The sequence below is a fragment of the Emys orbicularis genome, chromosome 8 (assembly GCF_028017835.1).
Source record: "Emys orbicularis isolate rEmyOrb1 chromosome 8, rEmyOrb1.hap1, whole genome shotgun sequence".
Classification (NCBI taxonomy): Eukaryota; Metazoa; Chordata; order Testudines; family Emydidae; genus Emys; species Emys orbicularis.
Window position 1 is genome coordinate 112571971 of NC_088690.1, and position 24061 is coordinate 112596031.

Sequence of the window (24061 nt, forward strand, 5' to 3'; positions counted from 1 at the left end):
GCACCACGCACTGCACGGTGCAGAACGGAGCGGCAAGGAGCCGTCCTCCGCCAGCGGGCTGCTTTTTAGCAATTAGCCGTTATGCTCCTCAGGAGGCCTGGCAGCTGGAATTAATTCAGCATCTGAATTTCCTTAATAGTATTTATTCTGTGTGTTTCTAATGAAACTGCTGCATGGGGCAGGCGCTGCTGGCCCCCGAGGGGCCGTTACCCCAGCACAGGGCACTGAACCCAGAAAAGGAGACAGGCAGCGTCTCTGCTGGCGCGCAGCTCTCTGCTCTGCTGCAGCACGGGGCCCGACAAGCTAGGGGCACCGGATCCCTCCCTGGCCTCATTCTGTGGACCGCAGGGATGAATGTGGCCCACTAGCTTTGAGTTTCGGGACCCCCGACAGAGCAGGCAGGGCTGTCTGCAGGACAGGTCAGCAATCGGCCAGGAAGCCCATCCTCAAAAGCTGTCCAAGCCTGATGCTCCAGCCCGGAGACCTTCAGACTTTGGGCCTTGCACTAGCCCAAGCCCTGAAGGTCTGGAGCTGGGTGTGAAGGACTCTTACACCTGAATGAAAAACACACTTGGAACCAAGTCAGGCCGTTTGCTGAAAAGAGAGCCCCAGAGCTCAGCTCCTGGCCAGGTCGTGGGCTAGCCTGCCAAGCCCCCCATGCACATGTACTGGGGGAGGGGTGTTTGCCAATGCACACACACATACACACACACACCTTGCACACGTGCCTCGAGTTACTCACGCCCCTACAATCCCAAGCCCTGGGCTAAAGCATCGGGGTCTGGGCCTGCCGCCGAGCACGGGGTGAAAAACGCTCCTGCAGCTCTCGCTCTATTGCAGACGTTTCTAGTGTGCCCCTCACCGTAGTATCTAGTCACTGCGATCGCCCTTCATGCACCGACAAGCCCAGAGGTGGGAACTTTGCTCCGTTTAGAAGCATTTGGGCTGGAACAAAAACTCGAGGCTGTGACTCGTCCGCCGGGCAGGAACGGGCCCACGGACGGTTTCCAAACGCCTCCTGAAATGGTCGCTCTTCAGCCCCTGAGCTGAGGGTCGTGGCCCTGTCAGAGAGGCAGCAAATTCCTGACTTGACGGTAGCCAGGGAATGTGGCCTCCCGGCTGGCACAGCCACTGTCCTGTGACACTCACAAGTGCCCCAGCTCATCCCTTCTGAGCAGCCCCAGCCCTGGCTCATACGGGATGCAATGAGCATCTGCAGAATCTGGCTCCCCGCTTCTCTCTCGCCCAGTGTCCTTGCCAGCAGCTGTCGCTCCTCACCACGGGGTCTGCAGAGAAGTGGGGATAGTGCACACCCTGCCTTTCAGCAACAACTTTCCATCCTTTTGGGGCCCCGCTCTCAGTCCTGAGCAGCACTCGCACTCATCCGACAAAGCTGTTATCGAATGAACAGTCCAGAGCGCCCCCGGATCTTCCACAGGGCGTCTCTGCAGACACGATCACACGCGTTCGTAAAATCAAGGAAGTTCAAAACCATCTCCTGCTCGTATTCTAAGCCTGTCTCCTCCAGGCAAAATTCTGGTCCGAACACGACCTACTAGATCAAAATCCAGCCTGTCCTTCCCTGGGTACTTTATCAATAGCACTTTTCATCCTATTCAAAATACTAATACAAACCACTTTTGCAGTAGACTGGAGTGTCCCACCTCTGCAGTTATCACAAATAACCTGGTCCTCCTTTGCAGGGATTTTGCAGATAACCCCTCTTCTCCGTTCTTCGGGACAGATCTCCCTTTCCTAGACCATTCTGGACAACGTGCCACATGTCATTCGCCAGCACTTCCTCAGCATTACAGCACCTATCTTACCCGGGCCTGGGGCGCTACCAGTCTTCGGTTGGTTTTGATGGTCTTAGTGCCTCTAAGGTCATTGCTTCTAGCGAGATGGATAACTCCACGATTTCGTCACATCTCTCCGTGTGCGTTAGTGGTTCTGGCTGCCTGAGCACCGCTTAGAAATGTTCCCTCCGGCGGGCGCTCTGGCCACCCTCTGGGGTTAAAATTGTACCGGCTCGAGCCTTCACAATGGCGCAAGTAGATCAGAGGCAAACTGGGCTTTGTCCAGTCAAGGGCTCCGCTGGCAGCTTGCTACGCTCCTGTGGGCCACAGCTAGCTGGCAGAAACTACAGGTCCCAGCATGCCGTGCTCTGTCTTGACTTGAGCCACCTGGCGGTATTGCGTGATGGGGCCTGAAAGTCCCCACAGGCTGCGGCTCTGTGTACGAGAGGATGGTGGGTGGGGGCCCATTGGCCTGGGTGCTGGGCAGACAGCCCCTGCCCCGGAGAGCTCCATGGGCTGCATTTCAGCAACAGGCAACGTAATACTCCCTGCCTCTTTCCTCTGAGCCCGACCTGCCTTCCTGCTCCCGCCTGCCCTGGGCGACAGGCCTCCAGCTTGCCCCGGGCAAAACAGAAATGTTCCCACGATTGCTGGTCTCCTCAGTGTCTGCAGAATGGATGCACCCCTCCCCCTCCTCTCGCTCCAAGCGGCTCCCGTTCCCTTTGCGCACTCGGTGCTCTGACCCCAGTTCAGCAGGGCCATCGCCTTCGTTAGGCTGACACTTTCCGACAGGCCAGCTGGGCCGTGCAGGGCGCCCAGGTAGTTAGCCCCGGCTCAATGACTCTCTGAGATGTCCCTCCCCTGCTTTAACGATCCTCTCTTTTCAAATAGTTCCGGAGGGTGCAGCTCCAGCCCCCGCCTGGGAAGCCAGGGCTTTCCCGAGTGCCCGTCGGGGAGACGCTTTCGCTCGTGTGACTGTGCTGTGTGCATCAGGTACTGAGCGAAAGGCTCGGCAGGCTGACCCACCGGTTGTGGTACAGAACTGAGAAGCGAGCAGGCCTGAGCGTACCACGGCTAACGGGACAGCTTGCCACCCTCCGGCACGCACTGGGCACCGGGGAACCTCGGCAGCCATTCCTCCCTGGTCCGGGGCAGCGCACCTCTCTTCCTCACGCTGCCTGCTGGCACAGGCATGCTGCACACCTGGCCAGCAGGGTGACGTGGTGGGCTGTGCGTAGTGTGTCTAGACAAGCGTGGCAGCATCTCCGATGTTTTGCAGTGGGGCGGGGGGGTTGGCTTGGCTTGCTGGGAGCAATGGGGCCACTGCACCGGAGCAGGTGCAGTTTCGATCCCTCCAATGAACTGGGACCTGCTGCATGGACAGATGCAATGCTGCTGCACCAAGCCATACCCGATGGCGGGGCTGGGGGGATCCACACATCTGTTTGCCGCCTCTAAGAAATGAAGTGATGAGTGTCAGGTGCCCAGCCAGGACTCTGAGCTGCAAGGGCCAAATGCGGCCTGGAAAAAGGGGGAGCAGCTCCCAGTGGAGTCTCTGGGCTAAATTCATCAGTGACCTAATGGGGAGGAAACCAGATGTACATGGTAGTATAGTGTAACTGGCCTCTATCTGGGGGTGTCAGAGCGTGTGACAGGCCGTCAGTGTCTTCAGTTGACCCCACTGAAGGAAGCTCCCCTGGGATGGAATTCTCTCCTTACGGCGTGTTTGTGAAGCGCGGAGTATGACAGGGCCCTGGTCTGATCATAATTAATAACAGGGGGCTCTGCGGGGTCAGTGAGGCAGGCGGCTCAAAAAGAGGATGTTGAGTGTGGGCTGAGCAGTGCTGAGAGAGGAGCTCCAGCGAGAGCCACGCAGGGGAAGAGTTCCGAGGTGAACTCTGTTCTGTCCTTCACATCTGTGTTGTTAAAGCTGAACAAAGACAGGGGTTCGGACTCTGCGTTGTGTGTAGATTCTAGAGCAAGCGTGGGCAGGTAACTTACACCCGGGGGGGGGAAAGGGAAGTGTCCCAGAAGAAACACTTCACAAGAGGGTATCAAAGAGGGGACACCTCCTGCCCTTATTTTAATTCCTGCAAGCTCAGTCGTCAACACTCCTAGGGCCAAATTTGTCCGTGGTGTAGGAAACCACAACTCCCAGGGATGTCACCCAATGACACCCTCTCACCCTCCTTTACTGTCCCATGTACACTCAAGGCACCACCATCTCTCTGCCATGGAGAAATCCCTGGAAATCTCTCTCTCTCACACACACACCAACATGAGTAGAGTGACACCTACACACCACACAGATTGATGGGCACACCTAGCACTCAGCACACGTTAGCATTCATCCACCCCAACACACACGCATTGCCACACTGTCTGCAAAGTGTCCATATATTATGGCAAAGCAATCAGCTCCACCGTGAAAGCTGCAGCCCAATTTCCCGTGTAAGCCCTTTGCTAACCCTCCCTTCCCCGGAAAGGTTCCTGCAATGTTCTAGTCACCCACTTGCTGAGTCAAGACATTTTTTCCTGGGGGAGTGAAATATCTATTTTTCCCCATTATCCTCAGTCATGACAAAGGGCGGGTGAGTAGATGTGGTGCTTGGGCTGATAAATTTTCATGACAGTTTTGCAAGGCTGGGTTACTGGGGTTTGAAAAAAGCTTGTGAAGTTATTATAGCAGCGGGGAATATACACACACACACACACAAATGAACATGCCTGCGCACACACATACAGACGCCTGGCAATATGCACAAATGCACACCCAGAGACATGCATTATAAACATGCGCATACGTACACACACATAGGCATGCCCACACCCACAAGTACACACCTGCACCCTCAAGTACAGGCATCTCTGCACAAATGCAGAGCCACACACATGCATGGTTATGCAAATGCAAACTCAGATACACCCACTGCCAGGCCTTCCGCCACCGGCCACCTGGTTTGTAGGACCCACTTGCTTTTCCATACCAGGGCAAAGGTCGCCCCCACCTTGGCTGCATTCCCAAAGTCTGTGATCTCTTTCAGTGACTGGCCTCTGGGGACACAGCAGGCCCCGGTGTAAAGGGAATCCCCACTTGGCAACACATTTGCTGCCTTTGACATTTGAATTCTTTCCACGTGGTTTTTGTTAAGACCGGCGCACAAACCACTGTCATTAGCGTTACTGATTAGCGCTCAGCCTCGACAGCAGAGCCACGGCTCCCTACAGGCGCTGAAATATGGGCCTCCCAGCCAGGCCTTAGTTCCACTAGTCAAGACAAATGAAAGGGGGAATATCGGCTATAAATCATTTGTAAGTACAGAACATTGATCCTCCATTGTCCTGACTCTCCGCCGGGCCTGGGCTGAACTCCCCGGGTGTGTTTTGTAAGCGGGAAAGGCAAAGTGAAAGGAGGGGTGGGGGCCTGGGGGGGCGGTTAATTCCTGGGCTGGGGGGTGTTTGGGAGCGGAAGCGAACGGAGTAGGAGCCACGCGCTCTCCGAACTGCAGCACACCGTGATTATCCAGCTGGTCTGTGTTTCTCTCCAGCGTGTTTACACGGCGGTGCGCTGGGATCGGAAATAAAAAGCGGAAACCGGCTGGGCCCCATCCCGCTGTCACTCCTGATTCACACCGTGTGAACTCGAGCAGTCAGAGCCCTCCCCTCCTGCAAACCCTGCAGCCGCCCCGGCCGGAGGCCGCGCAGGATCCAGCCCCGGCGCGCACCGGGCGCTTGGGAAGGACGCGGGGCCCCCTTGGCGCTGCCGCAGCGCTGGGGCCGGGGACCCCCAGCAGGTGGAGGCGGGAAGGAGGCGGCGGAACAACCCGGCGGGCGGGCAGGGCGCTAACCAGGGAGCTGAGGCGCAGCCCCGTGGCCGCGCTGGGGCTGCCGGCCGGCGGGGCGCAGGGGAGCGAGCTGGCCCCGGGGCTGGGCAGAGGCGCTCCGGGCTGGCGGGGGGAGCCGGGAGCTGCCCACTCGCTCGGGGAGGGGAGAGGCGAGGCAGGCGCGTCAGGGGCTGGGGGGAGGCACCGGCAGGCTGCGGAGCGGAGGGAGGCGGGCTCTGCGCGCAGGGCTGGGGAGCGCTCACTCCCCGCCGGCCACGGGCTGCTGGAGCGTCCCGGGTGAGTGGGTCCCGCGGGCAGCCGCGGAGCGGGAGGGGATGGGGCTTGGCACTGCTGCCCGGGCGCATGGGGACGGGCCCCGGCGCAGGGCTTGGGGGTGAGGAGCCCGGTGCGTCCCGCAGCCCCCCGCACCCGCCGCCGCTAGCTGCTGGCAGAGGAATGAACTTTTGTGCGGAGGAAGCGCGGGTCCCGGCGCGGGGGGAGCAAACCTGGGCGCCCCGACCTCCCCCCCCCCCCCAGCGCAAAGGCAGAGGCTGCCCCGGGGGCCCGTCTGTCCGCGCTCGGGCTCAGGCAGGAGCCGAGCGGCCGGTGCGGGGCTCCTCGGCGCGGCGGCGGTGAGGGGTGTGTGTGTGTGTGCCCGGGTCCCTGCGTGCCCCGCCGGGCGCTGCCTCCGAGCGCCTGGACCCGCCGGCAGCGCCCGGGCTACTGGCAAAGCGAGTCCAGGATCCCACTGATCCCCCCCATCCCCGAGCCGCTCGCCCGCCCGGGTCAGCTCGGGGCCACGCTGCGCGGTGCAACTCCCGCTGTGTGTCCCAGCGGCGCTGCCCGGCGCCGGACCCTGCCCGCTGCGCAGGGCCCTCACCGGCCCCCCACCGTCTCCTCGCGGCTGCGGCCAGCGGCCGGGACACACGCGAGGAAGGGGAGCGGGCCGGGGAACGCGCCTTTCCTGCGGCTGCGGGGCTGGGACAGGGCACGCGGTGCTCAGCCAGAACTAGGGAGCCGGGGAGCCCCCGTCCTGGGCTGGCGACCTGCTCCCTCTCCAGTGTCGGGCGCCCCGCACAGCCCGGCCCGCCTGTCCGTGTGCGAGCCCTTTCCCCGGGCGAGAGACAGCTCCGGGCACGGTCCCCAGTGTCTCCCCGCTGCCCAATGCGGGGCTCGGCCCGTCTCCCCGGAGCTGCGAGGGGAGCTGGGGGCTCCGGGCTGCAGACCCGCGGCTCGCTGCGCTCAGGCAGTATTTGCCTTGGGGGTCTCCTCTCGCTTGCATGTGCCTGAGTCACAAGAAAACCGCCTGGGGGGCTGCCTGCTGGACCCTCTGCCCCCCTAATGCGTCCGTCCTTGGGCGGCGACGGGCTCCCCCCGCCGCCTGCCGCTTGGCTTCCGCTGGCCATGGCCGGGATCTGCTCGGATCCCCTGTCAGCACCAGCGCCCCCCTGCACCCCACATCTCCCCACACCCGGACCTTGCAGGCAGCACATTAAGCTGGTACCCCCACAGCTAGAGCCCCCACATCAGATTCACATTCCCTGCTAGGGACACCCCTGCTGGGTGTATTCACAGACACACCCTGAAACAGCAAATACCCACAGGGCACTTCGCCCATCCATGGACACGGCACGTACACCCCACGGCACATTGTACACACCGGGCACCTCACCCATCCACCGACACGGCACGTACACCCCGCGGCACATTGTACACACCGGGCACCTCACCCATCCACCGACACGGCACGTAAACCCCACGGCACTTCGCCCATCCACCAACACGGCACGTACACCCCGCGGAACATTGTACACAATGGGCACTTCACCCATCCACCGACACGGCACGTACACCCCGCGGCACATTGTACACAATGGGCACTTCGCCCATCCATGGACACGGCACGTACACCCTGCGGCACATTGTACACACCGGGCACTTCACCCATCCACGGACACGGCACGTACAGCCCGCGGCACATTGTACACACCGGGCACCTCACCCATCCGCCGACACGGCACGTACACCCCGCAGCACATTGAACACACCGTGCCCCTCGCCCATCCACGGACACGTCACGGACACCCCGCGGCACATTGTACACACCGGGCGCCTCCTACTCCGTGGACACGGCATGTACACCCTGCGGCACATTGTACACACCAGGCACTTTGTCCATCCGCCGGCACGTACACCCCACGGCACATTGTACACACCGGGCGCCTCCCACTCCGTGGACACGGCACGTACACCCCGCGGCACATTGTACACACCAGGCACTTCATCCATCCGCCGACACGGCACGTACACCCCACGGCACATTGTACACAGCAGGTCCTCACCCCTCCCTGTGTACAGATCCACAGACCCCCTGCAATCACAGCCACACCCCACGCCTTCGGACACCCCCCATCTCACACCCCTATGCAGAGAGCTACACACAGTAACACTGCACGCACACGGGTGTGTACATACTGACCCACCACCGCACACACCCTGCAAGCCCCACACATGCCGCCCTTCACACACAGACACCAGCCAGAATCGCAGCGAGACCTTTCCCTGGGGCAGTGCTGGGAAGGGGTCCTCAGGGGGCTGGACTCTCCAGATCTGTCCATCCATGTGGGCTCACAGCTCCACACCCTCAGCATTTGATTACAAGGGAGACAATCTGCCGGAGCAGGTGCCCTGTCACTGGGGGCTGGGGGAGAGGGCTCTAGAAGACCAGCATGATCCTGTTACACTGGGGGGGGGGCGTGTCTCAGGGCGCAGCACCCACCCCTGCGCTCTAGGCCCCAGGCTCTCCTCCCCCACTGCCCCACGGGAAGTCCCTGTGGCCCACTCCAGCCGGGCACTGGGCATGGGGAGAGCATGGCCGTGCCCATCCCCACCACCTTGGGCCTGGTGCAGTGATGCAGTGGCTGGCTAGGCTGAGCAGTCTTCTTTTTGCTGCAGGAGCAATGGGGGGGCAGGAGCTCCCCAAGGGGCTCAGGGCTGGAAGGGGCAGCCCAGAGGCTGTGGGTCCTCCCTGCAGTCCAGCTCCTGCCCCGCACCCTGCTCCCCTTGTGATCCACTGAGTCGCCAGGGTCAGGCTCCCTCCAAGCCCCAAGGTGCTGCAGCAGCTGGGCCAGGCGCACGGTGACTAGCGGGCAGAGGCTCAGGGCTAGGGGAGGTCGGGGACACAGACCAGGCTGAGTGGATGGGTGTGCTTGCTGGGATTGTTCTGGGCCGGCTCTGATCCCAGCCTAGGGGGTGCATGCACCAGACTGGAAATCAGGTTTAACGTTTTAATCATGAGGGTGATTAATGAGTGGAAGAACTTCTCCAGGGTCCTGGTGGATTCTCCATCACTTAACATCGTTAAATCCGGCCGGGAGGTTTTTCTAACAGCTCTGCTCTAGGAATTCGCCAGGGGCAGGTCCCTGGCCTGTGTTGTGCAGGAGGTCAGACTAGACAATCCCAGTGATCCCTTCTGGCCTTGCAATCGGGGCGGAGCTGCGGCTTGTGTGCAAGAATCCCGTGTTTGGCCAAACCCTCTTCCCTGCCCGGCCCCCGGCGCGGTGATGACAGGGCGGCAGGCGCAGGGCTGGCTGAGTTCACAGCACTGTGTAAATACAGGCACTGTCCTCATCCTCCCCAGCACCGGCGCTGCTTGCGCAGTAACTGACAGCGCTGGGTTAGGCCACAGAACCGTTTCCTGGGGGACGTGGCAGACGTCCGATTGCCTGGGGGTTTTACACCTAGATTGGACCCTATTCCAGGAAATGGCCAGCCGAGATCAATCCTGCATTGGCAGGGAGACCGGCTGGGTGATGTCATAGGTCTTTCCCCTCTCTAGCAGCGGTGATTCTGTGATTTATGATTATTGCTAAGATTTCTCTTCCTTGTGCCTCTGGTGATTTGCCAACAGCCTCACTTGTCCAAACCTCGTTCGTTCAGAACCTCCTGCTTCCCCCAGGGAGCTGGCGTCCCCCCAGTGTGTGGGCTTTCCGGAGTACAGCCCTCCCAGGCACCACATCCCACCCCCAAATTATGCCACTTAATTTTCTGCTCCCTGATTCCACACCCAGAAGGCCGGGTTCGCCAGGGGGCAGGGGGTGGCCCGAGACGTGAGAGGGGAGAGCTACTCTCCCAAGTGGTGTTTTAGTAACTGCAGCTCTCGCAAAAGGAATCCGTGTTCCTTATGATGGTGCTGGATCACAGCATTAAATCAAAGATGAGGGGAGGATGCAAATTGACTACAAATGCTCCATCAGCAGCGGGGCCTGGCCTGGTGGGGAGGAGAAGGCTGGTGCTATGTGCTGAGCAGAGAGCCTGCTTGCATCCTGCTAACGAGCCATTAGCTGCCACGACCTCGACCCAAGCAGCGTTCTCTGCCTTGCAAAAATGAACTTCATTATCAAGAAACTACAGTGGCTAATTCATATGAGGCAGGGCTAAAATCAATTGAGTGGGGAGGCTGCCTGCTTCCCCGGGAGCAGCAGGAGAACCCTCATCCCCCCAACATGGGGCTTGCTGCGGTTTGCAGGGGCTGTCCTAGGTTTGCGTTTGAAGCAATGTGGTTGAAGGGGTCTCCGGCAGCGACAGGCCAGGGACCCGGAAAGGTTTGGGACTGGCGCTAGTGAATGATGATACAGGTGCGGGGGATCTAACGCAGCAGTGCTCTGCCCAGCAGGTGCCTGGCTTGGGAAGCAAGCGCCAATATAGATCCAGGCTGGTCCCCACTAGCGACGTGAGCCGTTGGTAATTGAACGCGTTTAAGCCATGCTGAGGTGGCCCACCGTCTGAATCCATTTTATTCGCACGGCCCTCTGGGTACCACTCCCCACCTGCTCCGCTCGGCTCCCAGGAGCAGGGCTGGGCTGAGATCCCGCTGTAGGAGAGGGAAGACGGATCTAATTGTTTCTGCTTTCATCAATTATTAAATCTGCTGCGAGGCCAGCAGGACTAAGCAGGTGTATGTAGACACCACGCGTTCCCCAAACGTTCTAGGGGCCAGGCCCCAGCGCCCAGGCCAGCCATGGTAAGAGTGCGCATGTGTGACTGCAAACTTCACACCCGCTCCCTCGACTGTTGGAAGCACTGCTCGAGACAAACCTCCCTGGACGCTCCCCAAAGCTGCAGGCTTCATTCCAGCGTCAGAGGTTCCTGTGTAGAATAGATATTGGGTGGAATTGCAATTGCCCCCTACCCCAGAGCAGCAGGGCTAATGGGGCCGTGCTGCCCTCTAGTGTTTACCTCAGTGCTAGCCCTCCGGGTCAGCGAGCGAGTGTAGGCACAGGGTTTGAGAACCGACGGGAGTTATATCAGAGCTTATATCAGCCCCTCAAGCAAAATACGCTGTAGTGGCAAAAATGCAGTTTTGCAGCTAGAGCTGTGTCTACACAAGGAGCTTTTGCCAGCAGAGCTGTGTCCATCAGGGATCACACCTCATCACGCACCCCTGGCTGACACCGCTAAGCTGGCAAAGGCTATAGTGTAGACTTGCCCTCTGTATCCCGGGGCTCACAGGGGCACCAGGAAATGGAAAATGCCAAGCTGGCTTCCACATTACAATGGAAACAGCCTTCTGAGAACCCAGCTGAATGCAGTCTCCTCTCCCGGCTGTCTCCTGACTGCAGAGTGGGAGGGATGAGCAGTGCATCGAGTCACACACAGGCAAATAAGGAGCTGGGCATAAGCAGGGGCACTTGCCCCTGACTCTGATAGGAGTGGTCTCCATTTGGCCCATTGTCTGGCCAGGGCATGCCATGCTCCACCCCTTTTCCGGCACCCAGCGGGGTTCCCTGGCAGCTGCTCAGCCCTGGGGACAGAGCGCGTGCAGTCCTGTCGGCATGTAGAAGCTGCGAGGGGATGGAGCATGCTCAGTGCAGACGGACTCTGAAGAGAAGTTAGCTGTTGAACTCTAACAAGGTTTTACTCAGCTTGTGTGAACAGCGATTTCCAGCAGTTCAGAACTTGGCCAACTTTGGGCAGATTTTCCTGGGGAAGACAAAAGGCGCGTTCCTGACACCAAGGTGCTACCCCTAATCTCCGTATGAGAAGTGGCTGAACCATTTTTGCTGAAACATTCAGAAAAGCAGATGCCCAGCAAGGAAATATTCAGCCCAAATGGTCAAAGTTTGTCAAATTTATAAGCAGCTGAAAACAGGGTCTTATGCTGGAACATGTCAGGCAACCTTAAGTCTAGGCATTGCTACGGGAACTGCCCATCACCACTGGATGGAATGGGCTGGAGCTCTTCCAGGGTCTCCTGCATGGTTCTGGAGATACTGCAAAGAGGAGTTAGGAACACGGCGTCCTTTTGAAAGAGAGAGGAAGGCGCTGAGCTGCATGTTAGATCTGTCATGCATGAATCATTGGCATCACTGCCGTGCTGCCTGCGCTCACGTCCAATGGTTCTGGGCACATTCAGCTGTCCCCTGAGGTATCAGCTCACTGCTTGTTTCCAGTCACTAGAACGAGGCGCTCCCGGAGGGCGTCTCCCCAGAAAGGCGGAGTGCAGTGAGCAAGCGCTGGAAGGAGCTCCAGTCAAGCTCGTGCATTTCACTGTTGTAAAGCCGCATCTGGAAATGCAGCTACTCCAAGAGGCTGCGGCCTGGTGTGCAGGAGCAGAGCCGCAAGAATTGCAGAACTGATCTGTTGGGTTCCATCAGCTCTGTCTCCCAGGGACCAATGCAGCCCAGTTCTCTACAGCACAGTAGCTGGTGCGCCAATCAGCCTAGGTGTAAATGTCCCAAGCGACGGGACTTGCACCCATTCCCTGGGGAGACGGTGCAGCAGCCTCCTGCAGTGCTCAATGTTCCCTTTCTCATTTTGGTCCTGTGACTCCTCGCCACACCCGCTGCGGGGTTTGCACCCATCCAGGAGTTGCCGACTGTCAGGAATATTCCGCACCACTTCTGCAGTAGGGAGGTGTCAGGGGTATAGCAACGTTCTGGGGGGCTTTGTTTGCCCAGGTGGAGTTTGGTTCAGACAGAGCAGAGACTCTGCGCTTGTACAGCGCCTAGCACGGTGGGGTCCTAGGCCATGCCTAGGGCTCCTGGGCGCTACGGCAAAAGCACTAGGTTGTGCTGATGCAAAGAGCGATGGAAGGTTACTCCAAGAAGAGGACGGGGGATTGACAGGAAGTGAGGCTGCTCCAATGGAAACAGCGTAAGGAGAGGGGAAGCCACCTTTCAATCTGTCCCCAGCTGGGGTCTGAGAGGCAGGAAGGCCTAGCGGTCAGGGCACTGGCCTAGGACCCAGGAGAGCTGGGCTCAGTAACGTGCCCTGCCGCAGACTCCCCAACTGACCTGGGGCAAGTCACTTAGTGCCTCAGCTCCTCCCCCGTAAAAGGGGGGCACGAGTGGCTCACTGTGGTAATGGGGCCAGGTCAGTACGGAGGCAGAGGTGTGAGGCAGGAAAGCTGCAGCTTTGCTAAGTGGTAGCTGGGCTTGGAGCTTCTTTCCTGACATCTAGAGACTCTCTAGCAGATCTGCCCCCTGCCAGTTAGCCGAGGTGCACGCCCAGGCTGGTCAGCTCACTGCACCGTGAACCCACAGCAGCCAAACACGGGGTCACTCCGGCATCCCTCCCAGCCCCCAGGTGGGTCCCTGAGGTGGACAAACAGCCACACATCTCTGTACAACTGCCAACTGAAAAGAGCTTAGCTCCATCCGGGGCTCCACTGCATGGGGGGGGCTTTTCTAGCAGGGACGGCCGGCCCGGAGCTGGCTGGGTGGTAGCTACGGTGTGTCATGCAGCTACGCCAGCCAGGATGGGGCGAGCTGCCAGCTGGCCTTGTCCCCTCTGGCTGTCTGGACAGCAGTTGGCAGACAGGAGCCTGGATCCTTCTCGCAAGCTGGAAGCAGGATGGTTGTAAGTCTGTCTGAAGCTGCTGTGATGTAGTGTGTGCGTGTGCGTGTGCACGTGTGTACATGCATGTGTGTGTGCGCGCGTGCATGTGTGCATGCGATCACACACTGAGCGTGGGGTGAGTGTGCGAGAGGTAGACTAGGTGTACGGGCGATGCATGAGAGAGAGAAAGAGCCGGCTTGTATTTATCAGGCTAATTATTTCCCTGAGTGGCTCCATGACTAACCTGCGAAGGCAGCTGGTGAGCGCGGGCCAGGAGCACAGCCCTGGGCACCCACGTTTGGTTCTGGATGCCAGGGATTCGGTATGTGTTGGCCTGTGTCCATCTGGGTCAAACTGGAGTGTCCCGATGCAATCCCACGCGGCCTGCTGCATCCCGACAGCCATCTCCCGTTGGCCCCGGAGCCAAGCTCACCCCATCATTGTGTGCGCCATAGGCTCCCGTGGGGCTTGTGCAGGGAGATCGGGGCCTGAAAGTGAGGTCAGTGATTTACACCACTGCAAGGGAGAGCAGAATCTGGCCCATGATTTGCATCTCAATAGCAATTCCTTTCCCCCGCCCTACCACAGCCTCTGGTGAGTGTGGCATGGTTCCCTTTGGGCCCGACTGCGCCAGCGTCTGCAAAGACTAGGGCTGATCACAAGAGCAAGGTTACCCCTGCCCTCCTGGCCCCAGGCGCTGGGGGGAAAGGTCTCTGCGCTGGCTCAGCCCATCTCACTGGGTCTCTCCTTCCTGGCCAGGTGGCACCTGATCCGAGGCGTCCGGCCCCCAGCACTGGATGAGAATTCTGCTGTTGCCTAGAGTGCACTGATCGGGCCCGGCAGCATGGACTTCGTCATGAAGCAAGCGTTAGGGGGTAAGTCTGTTCTTCGTGTCCGCCTGCCCTCCTGGCTGGGTATCTGAGAAAGGGCCCCGCACCGAGGAGAGCCTGGCCTAGGACTGTCTCTGGGCTGCTGCTAAAGGGGGGTGCCCATCTGGATTGTAAGTCTCTCTCTGTCTACGTGCCACACGGGTGCCAGGAGCCAGGGGTGCCAGGCTGGTGTAGGAGTTCTCCCAGGGGAGCTGAGCCGCACCTGTTGGCCATGCACTAGCTCCCCAGTCTCTCTAACGGCAGTGCTGCCACAGGCGCCAACTTGCCTTAGCGCCGGTGGGTGCTCGTCCCCCCCCCCCCCCCCCGGCTGATCAGGAATCGCTGGCTGGTGGGGTCATTGTAGCTTTACCGTGATGTGAAGGGCCCTGGGGAGGCGGCTCCCTTCCCCGTGGAGTCCCAGGAGATACTAAACTGAGTGGTTTGCAGAGCCCAGGGGCCTGGCATGGTCAGTGATATGAGCAGGGACATGGGGCCAGCCCAGTGGCTACGAGAGAATAAAGCAAACCCCCCCCCCCCCCCCCCGGATTCTCCGGGAGAACAGCAGGGCACCTGGCACCGAAGGGGAGTGCAGTGACGGGGGAGGGCAGGACACGGCAGCAGAGAGCAGCCAATGGGCGAGGGGCAGCGCAGAGCCACGGGGCACGACAGCGGGCGTCTGAGCGGAGACGGCCACGCTGCTGCCCCGCCCCATGGGGAAAGCCCTCCGCCGGCTCCCTAGGACAGGCAGAACTGGAACACACGGTGCCCAGCACCTTCTCCCCACAGCGAGCTCAGCCCCAGGCCGCTGCCACACGCTGCCCCCCTGGCTCTAAGCTGTGCCCCTGGCCTCCTGGCAGAGGGGCCAGGCTGGAGCCGCTCCCGCTGGGCGAGCTGTTCCCTGCACGGGGAGGCTGCTAGGCAGGGACCAGCACACTGCACAAGGGATCGCTGGGCGCCAGGCTGGGTGCTCGGGGTGCTCCCAGGGGGGTGCCCCTACACCCAGGAGCCCCCAGCTCCACTCATGTCTGCTCCCCAGCCCCAGGCCTGACGCTGTATTCGTGTGGGGCAGGAGGGGGGCAGGGCAGCTCTGTATCAGCAGTGGGGCCTCGTGAGACGTGGTCACACCCCAGCCTTCTGCTGCTTCTTTCAGCCTGATGCCCCTGGGCACTCCCTAGCACGGGCACTGGCTGCCCCACCTCCTGCTGGGCCCTGGGTCTGTCCTCTCCCAGAGACGCCCACACTGCACTGTGGTGTCTGCAGCGCAGCCTCCCCCCCCGCCGTTAACGCGCCCGTAATTCCTTGGCTGGATGGCAAGGGCCAGCCCCAGCCTGGCGCAGAGCCTCGGCCGTCCCCCAGCCCCAGCTCTGCAGCAGAGCCAGGCTGCAGCCAGTTTGCCACGCAGGGGGCAGCGCCCGCTCCCAGCTCCTGCTGAGTCGGTTTCCGAGGGGGATTCCCTGAGACGCTGTATTGGGAGCATCGCTGGCACCCAGCCGCCCTGCAGCTGAACCTCTATGGCAGGAGAGAGCTGGGTTCCACCCCCACCGGCCTGCGCCTGGGTGCTGGGCACGTCCCAGACTCGCTCTGGGGTTACTCTGTGCCCCAAGCCCCAGTCAGGACTGTGAGGAGCCTCCTCTCCCTCAGAGCAGACTGTCTTCAGGGCAAGAAGCTCACACGGCTTCACCTCCTGGGTCTCTCCTGGGAGCATTCAGCATATGCCCCTCCGTGCGCTTCTCACAGCGAGTCCGCCCCGGCGGGGTCCTGGGAAAGCCACAGGGTCCTGCACCCCCACTTCGCAGTCAGACGTGACAGAGGTTTATTCGATGACAGGAACGCGGTCTAAAACAGAGCTTGTAGGTACAGAGAACGGGACCCCTCAGCCGGGTCCATTCTGGGGCCCAGCGAGCCAGACAACCCCGTCTGCCCTCACTCCCCGTCCCCAGCCGGCTCCAAACTGAAACCCCCTCCAGCCCCTCCTTCTCTGGCCTTTGTCTCTTTCCCGGGCCAGGAGGTCACCTGATCGCTTTGTTCCCCTTTAGCTATTTTCTTGCAAGGGGGGAAGGGCCCCAGCCATTTGTTGCCAGGATACAGAGTGTCGGCCATTTATGCACACTGGAGACTTAAGAAATGCATAGGGGAAACTGAGGCACCCACACAGTATTCAGAGGAAACATTAAGAACAGTCCCACTTCATCACACCCAGTTCTGCCCCTCCTGGCAGCGGCCAGATGGGGGGCAGCAGGGGATGGCGCCAGGCAGCTATGGGAGGGGGCATTGGCTTCGGGAGCCCCGGGGCCGCAGCCTTGCTCCCCTGCCTATGCTGCCTCGTGTGTCCTGTGCAGGGGCCACCAAGGACATGGGGAAGATGCTGGGTGGAGAGGAAGAGAAGGATCCCGACGCGCAGAAGAAGGAGGAGGAGCGGCAAGAAGCACTTCGCCAGCAGGAGGAGGAGCGGAAGGCCAAGCACGCCAGGATGGAGGCCGAGAGGGAGAAGGTCCGGCAACAGATCCGGGATAAGGTGGGTGAGGCGGGGCGGAAGGGCTGGAGTGCGTCTGTGTCACAGCCCGATGGGCCCATGGCTGAGTGGGGGGAGCCCTGTGCGGAGAGGCTGGGGCCGTAGCAGAGCCGAGCAGAGAGAGACTCCCTGCTCTGGGCAATCACTCCGGCAGCTGCAGAAACCCCCTGGGGCTGGCTCAGCGCCCATCTGCCCCTCCCAGTGACAGTCCCTGGACAGCCCCATGGAGTGGGACTCGGGTGACTCCGGCTCAGCCAGACACGGCAGTTCGGCAGGAACCTCCCATACTACACCCATGAATGCTGGTCGCCCCCTCCTGGCCCTGTGCTGAGCAGGCTGCCCACGCTGTTCCTGGGCGCCCGCCTTGTCCTGTTCTTTCTCCCAGTCCCGCCGGCGGCTCTGAGACCGGTAGGTTTGTGTTGCAGAGGATGGTGGTTTAGGGCATCTGGGCTCCACCAGCCGATGGAACTGCCTGGAGCTAGGCAGGGAAACTGGCCAGGCTCGTTTCAAAGTGCAAAAAGCAAAGGACCTGTGCCCTGAGCTCTGCGGGGTGGGGCAGAACCAGCCCCCCAGACGTGGTGGGAGCAATAGGATTTTTCAGTGGGCACAGAGGGGAGGGCTTGTGGCTGCAGGGATTTCACCCGACTGCGCAGCTCCCTCTGCGTCCCAAGGGCGGCGACGTCCACCGGTAACGAATAAAGGAGACGGTGTGTCCTGCCCCCGCTGCGTCGGGGAGGCCGTGGGCTGCAGAGTTCTGGGCGCTGGATCGCTGACTCCCTGCCCGATCCCGGCTCGTCTCTTCGCCAGTGTGCTGAGCTCGCTGCCACGGATCCCTGGGCCGGGCGCACTGCCCGGGTTTAGGGTTGGGGTTTCTGTGCCATGGCCAATGCCCAGGCCTAGGGATTCTCGGCTGGCTGCAAGGGGCTGGCTGCAGCCAGGGCAGATTGTAGGGGACCTGCTAGAGAGATTTGCCCCTCAGCTGCACTGGTGACAAGCCGCACGTTCTCCAGCGTTGCTCTGGGCGGGGGGAGCTCTGCCCAGCTCCACTTCCAGGGAGTCAGGAAGGGGAGGAGGCTGGGGACTCGGGAGCAGGGGGAGGCCAAATGGGTCATTTCCCCTCTATGCCGCGGGTTCCAACCTGCCCCAGGTGGGCAGGCCGTGTTACTCCCCTGGGTGGCCCATGTATGCAATGAGCTTGGTGGGTCTCAGCCCGGTACGTAGTAGGACAGGCTCCCCCTCACCAAAGAGCCACATCCCATTGGCACTAAGAGGCAGCCTGAGCAGAGAGGGGCAGGACCGCCTGGGCCATGGAGACACAGTTCCCATCTCGCCCCCGACGAGGGCTGGGCTGGGAGAAGCGAGTCACTGACCTCCCTGGGCCTGTTCTCCGCCTGGGGCTTTGCACGGCGGGGAAGGCGCTTGCTGAGCCCTCTGCGGGGAGCAGGGCGGAGCTGGGGCTCTGCCGTCCGACAGCCCGTCAAACCCGGGCCCGTGGGGTCCCTGGCCCAAGACGTGTCACCCGAGCGGCCGGCAGCTGTTGACAGTGAAACGCTGGGAAATTAATGACAGCCAGGCAAATTGCACGTGAGCCCTGGGCATCCGCCCTGGTGTAACGCCCCCTGCCTTCCTCTGCACGGAGTGGGGCCCCTTCCAGCACACCTCCCCCTTGGCACATCCAGGGTCTCGCACACCCCTCCGTACGCACCCCCATAGTGCCCCCCCATGTTCTCACTCCCAGAGCGGCAGTGTCTGTGACACACCCACTGCTGCGCACACAGATACACACTCGCTCCCACAGAGCCCCTCTGGCACACACACTCACACACCTGCCTACGCCCCCCCCCCAGCCCGGCCCGGCGAACCCCGTGGAGCAGGAGCCCGGGCGCTGCTGCCTTGGAGCCTGGATTTGGACACAACCGAGGCTTGGCCCCTTTCTCACTGGCGACACCGTGAGCGGCAGCAAGGCCTGGCTGGGAGAAAAGCTGCCCCAGAGATTGTCCCCCTTCGCAACATCTCTGACACTCCGCCGTCCCCCGTCCCCCGGCTACGCGCTCCTCCTGCCGCCGCAGCAGGGGATTAGCTTGGAATAGGGGTGGGCTGGGGGGGTCCTTATCTCCCCGCCTGCTGCAAGCAGCCGCATGACAGCCTGGCGTTGTCTCGCCCTATCTGCCATCTTTAATAACCCGCCGAGGAGCAGATAACGCGGCCGCATCGCGCCAGGCGCTGCCTTGGCCCAGGCGCTGGGGAAGCCCGACTCTAATCACAGACGCCGCCAATATCCTGTGAGCCGAGACAGATGGGAACAGGCGATTTCAGGCAGCGGGGCCTGTGGGCCCCAGGCAGGTGGGGCTCCGCCAGCCGGTTACTCCTTTAGCCATGCAAGCTGCGCCGTGCCTTTGCGTGGCCGGAGGCACCCCAGGGCAGTGAGTGCTGGGGACGGGGACGGGGAGCCTGGTCGCTTTGCAAGCTGGGCCCGGCTGTCTGCCCCGGGCTCGCCTGCATGTTGAAAATGAGGAGAGGACGAGTGGCTGTGAGCCGGGCAGGCTGTTCTGGGCACCGCTGCTCACGGGCTGGAGACAGTAGCACCTAGACACCATTAGAAACATGACAGACCAAAGCGCATCCCCCAGCCTGCCCCGGAGAGGCAGGCAGGGGAGTTGGCTGGGTGGTGGGCCTGGCCAGACACATGCCCAAGGCTGGCTCCAGGGCAGTGCCAGCCCCCTTGCTGTGCTAGGCTCTGTCCGTTACCCGCCGTGGGCTCACAGTGAGGGGCTGGCGGAGGGTGTTAGCAATGGACGGGTCTCGTCTGGGCTGGCAGAGAGCTGTGCGGGCGCTCACAGCACGGCACAGGCTGGGGCAGGCCAGTGGCTGCAGGCCTGGCCCCAGAGGAGAGGGGCCCCCGCAGCCTGTTCCCCATGTGCTGCCCCCCCAGGCGCTCAGAGGCGCGGTCTGTCTCTGCCCCTGCAGTACGGCCTGAAGAAGAAAGAGGAGAAGGAGGCGGAGGAGAAGGCGGCGATGGAGCAGCCGTGCGAGGGCAGCCTGACGCGCCCCAAGAAAGCCATCCCGGCGGGCTGCGGGGACGACGATGACGAGGAGGAGGAAAGCATCCTGGACACGGTGCTCAAGTACCTGCCCGGGCCCCTCCAGGACATGTTCAAGAAGTAACAGCCCCGCGCCGCCCACCCGGGCCCGCCCCCACACACCGGGGCGCACTGGGCTGGGGGGGGATTTTCATTTCTTTTATTTCATTTGATTTTTGTTCCAACTCAGTTTCGAAGGGAAGATCCCAGATGTGTCCCGTGTGCCCAGAACCCCTCGCTGCTCCAGTGGGGCGGACGAGGCAACCAAACCAAAAACCACCCCCCACCTGCTGAGCTCTGGGCAGCCGGAGCCCCAGACCGGGCACTGCCAGGAGCCCCGGACTCCCCCTTCCTCCCTTGCCCCTCAGCCGTACGGAGTCAGAGTTCTGTTGTGCCAAAGTGCCGGCCGGCTGCTTGGCACATCCCCCCGGGCGTGGGGGGCGAACTGGGACCAAATTCACTGCAGTAACCTCACGTCGGGCGGAGGGTGGGGCAGACGGCAGGGAAAGGCAGGGCTCTGCCCGCTCTCCATGCCCCCTCCCTGCCCTTCACTAACTTCAGACATTCCTCAGTCCCACGCTGCCTGCCTGCTGCCAGGGGTTAGGGACGTGCGGGCAGCAGGAGAGCACCCGCAGGCTGGGGGCTGTGCCCCCCACGCCTCCTGACCCTGCCTGGAAGCAGCCCACGGAGCAAAGCAACCCGGGCCCGCTCCAGCTCTCCAGCTGGCGGGCGTAGGTGTCCTGCCGGGCCAGGTTCCGGGGGCTGGCACGGAGGGGACATGGTGGGCTACAGGGCTGGCTCCCAGCGGCGCCGCCCCATGGCTCTGCCCCCCACTGCAGTGCCCATTTCTGTTGCCTTTTGTTTGGGCTTCAGGAAGGGGCTGCTGGGTCCGGCCCCTCCGCTGGTGCTGGGCGGCCACACGCTGCCCCTCGCCTGCACAGCAAGCCCCCGGGATGGCCCTGGCGCAGAGGGACGCGTGGACTCCCCAGATAACCCTGCCCCGGGGCAGCGGGGAACTTGGGGGGGCTAGGGGCAGCTGGAAGGAAAGACAAAGCCTTCCTCACCCCTGTGCCCCCAACCCCTCCGTGGGCCCGGGCGCAACCCCAGCCATGCCTGTCCCCTGCACAGCCCAGCCGGGGGCGGGGGGGCATCCCTGGCCGAGCTTGGCCCTTGGGGGGTCAAGCCGGGCACCCTTTGCCATATTCAAGACCCTGCCCATTAGGGCAAACGGTTGGGGAGGAGCTTTATAAAAAAACAAGGGCCAGAGCTGGGCCCAAGGAATGAGGGCTTCCCACCTCCCCTCCCAGCCCTGCTGCACGGCGGGTGGGGGGAGGTCTGGGTCTGGGGACAATCCTGGCATGTTGCCAGAGGGGTTTAACGTGGGGCCTGAGCCCAGAGGGCGGACCCAGCACTTAGCCCTCCCGGCGCCCCCTACTGAGTGATTCCCATTATGGCAGGGCCACCGGGGGGTGGGTAGCGGGGGTCCCGCTCAGCCCATTTCCCACCCTGGCGCTCGCCCACATTCCTGCTATGCCCATCGCTGTGGTATCTGGGCACCAAAGCCCTTCCCCAGCCACCCTCAGGCACCCGTGCCCGCTGACACCCCCCGAGCCCTGGCAGGAGGAACCCGTCCTTATGCAGCGCTCTGCTGGTATCTCTGGGCCCCGCTCCTCCCCTGCATGGCTCCAGGGAGCCCCCCCGTCAACACCCGTGAAAAGCTGCCCTGGCTCGTCCCTCCACTGCAGCCCCAGCCCGCCCAGGGACACAGGCAGCCTCTCCAGCCCGCGCCAGGCAGAGCGAGGTGGCTGAGAGCTGCCCGCCCCCCCGAAGTGCTGGCTCCCCTCCTGCCCTGTTGAGAAGAGAGTGGATTGTCCCCTGAGGCGGGTTCAGAGGCCCAGGGCTTGTCTCCTGTTTCCCTGAGGGGTTTCTTTGCTTGGGGGGGGTGTCCCGATTGTATCCCAGGGTTCCCATTTTCCAGGGGTTTTGTTTTTGCGTGCGGGTTGAGTTTGAGAGAAGCCACAAAGTCTCCCTCCGCATCTGTGTCCTTCTCCGATAGTTAAAGCCATATCAGTTAGACTGCAATACTTCAACGCACTCCAGCGAGCCGCACCGCCACGCTCCGCGCCTGTGCAGAGGAGCAGACCCAGGCGGGATCCCCCCGACCCCTCAACGTCCACGTCTCAGGCCACCCCGTTGGCCCGTGTGTGTTTCCGCATTAGTGTTTGTGTAACAGGGTAAACACCCCAACCCTCTCATCCTGTCCGCTAGTCACTGCACCAGATGGTCACCACATGGCCCAGGGGACCCCAGTGCCAGGCGGGGCAACGCGGGGTGGCCAGGGGCCCAGGACTAGGAGGGGCGGGCACTGCGTGGGGCGATGGCATCCAGGGCTGACAAGAGCAGGGGAACGGGGGGACAATTGGGCCGGGGGCCTGAGGCCAGGCGGGGGGGTGACGTCTCTGTGTAAACAAAGTGAACTGGGAGGGGGTGGGGCTGCAGTGACCATGTGGTCCCAGGACCCCCCCCCCCATGTCGTGTGATGGGCCTGCCCATCACGCGTTGTGCAGCGAAGCACCGTGCATTGTGTTTTCCCCGCATGCCCCCAAGGAGGGAGAGTGGGGGTCACCTGCTGCGCTGCCCAGGGCCCCCCCCCCCCCAATCTCATTTCACCTGCTTCCATTGGCTGACGCTCCATGGCTGAATGGCTGATGTCTGCAAACTGCAATAAACACAAACTCTACCATGGGGCAAAGGGCTGATAAGCCAGACCCGGCTCCCCCCGGGGTAGCCTGCGTTTGGTTTATACTTTTACCACTAGACCGAGAGGTCTGCGACCCTCTGCAGAGGAGGGGGACTGGAGCCGGCAGTGTGTCTTGCTGCCCCGGGGTCCTGCTGGCCTAAGCAGCTGCTCTTCACGGCTTGGTGAGACGGAGCCGGCCAGCAGCTCACAGGTGTGTGCGTCAAAGGCCAAGTCCCTTCGTCTAGGGTGGGTACGTGAGGACCCCCCGCTCCCCAAAGGACACAGCAGTGGGGTTTCTCCTGGTTGTGCCACTAGGGCGTTTCAAAGGGGCTCGAGTCTTGTCACAGGCTTTTCCTCCCCACCTGGAAACGGCCAGGAGAGAAGCGCCAATCTTGTGTGTGTGAGTGTGTTTGGGGCTGTGAGTGCGGGTGCAAATGTGTGTACAAATAGGGTCGTCTTGGCACATTAGCGCAGGCATGCGCCCCCTAACCACGTGCTGTTTGCGCCTGAGCAAGGGGGCAGTAGGCATGCGTCGCTGCGTCGGCATGACACCGTGTGTGCGTGCACGTGCGTGCACGTGCACACGGCTGGCTGGGTGACTGAGTGGCTGTATGCATGCGCACGCTTTGCTTGTGTTCCTGCTCATTGGCCGGGTGCAGGGCATTCCCTGGGGCCTGACAGCCAGCAAAGCAGCCCCGATACCCCAGCTAGCCACATGCGTCCCCAGGAGCTGCCCTGCCCACGGCAGTTGCGGCTCTCATCTGCTAGCAGTGAGACCAGGCCTGTGGCTGAGCCCATCGCACGTGCTCTTCATGGGGAATGTAAAGCCCTGCACACTAGCCCATCAGACTGCTTGATCCATTCTTCCCTGTCCAGCCCCCGGGGCTTCCACAGCCACAGCATTGCCCTGATGGTGCTGCCCAGCGCGCCCCAGAACCCAGCTCAGCTCCCCCCCTCCCACCGGGGACTGGCATCTGACATAAGGGGGGGACAGGCCCCCCCAGCTGGGGAGGGCTCCGGGGAGCACACTGCATGCAGAGCACCAGGGAGGAGGGCTCCTTCAGCTGATGGATGTGCAACCCTGCAGTGACCCCCCACCCAGAATACACCCCCTCTTCATCCACCAACCCCCCCTCAGCCGCCAGCTTCTCAGCAGAAACTCATGGGGCACAGAAGGGCCCCAGCTGTTCCCTGCTCGCACCCGCCTGAGACGTGCTCCTGGGACAGGGGCCGGCCCAGGCAGGGGTCCCTCGCCAGCCATGCGGTGACCATCCCACTCCAACTAGTCTTCGAAGAAATAATAAAATAAAGGAATTTGTACATTGCCCTGCGTCCGCTCCGAGTGTGCTGCGGCCCCAAGCTGGGACAGCCCCCCCGTGGGCCCAGCACAGGTCAGTATGG

The 24061-nt window shown here is 61.8% G+C and overlaps 1 protein-coding gene across 1 annotated transcript; it reads left to right on the top strand.

Moving 5' to 3' along the window:
* The first annotated feature begins 14303 nt into the window (after positions 1-14303).
* Positions 14304-20005, top strand: CPLX2 (complexin 2). Its single transcript, XM_065410091.1, has 3 exons — positions 14304-14334; positions 16668-16843; positions 19808-20005. Exons 1-3 carry the CDS (start codon positions 14304-14306, stop codon positions 20003-20005), a joined length of 405 nt encoding a protein of 134 aa, XP_065266163.1.
* The last annotated feature ends 4056 nt before the right edge of the window (positions 20006-24061 follow it).

Excerpts from the sequence above, each read along its gene's own strand:
- CPLX2 (XM_065410091.1), top strand. The coding sequence starts at position 14,304 with ATGGACTTCGTCATGAAGCAAGCGTTAGGGG. Across the intron at positions 14,335-16,667 it reads CATGAAGCAAGCGTTAGGGG|GGGCCACCAAGGACATGGGG; the intron begins GTAAGTCTGTTC and ends TGTCCTGTGCAG. Across the intron at positions 16,844-19,807 it reads GGCAACAGATCCGGGATAAG|TACGGCCTGAAGAAGAAAGA; the intron begins GTGGGTGAGGCG and ends CTGCCCCTGCAG.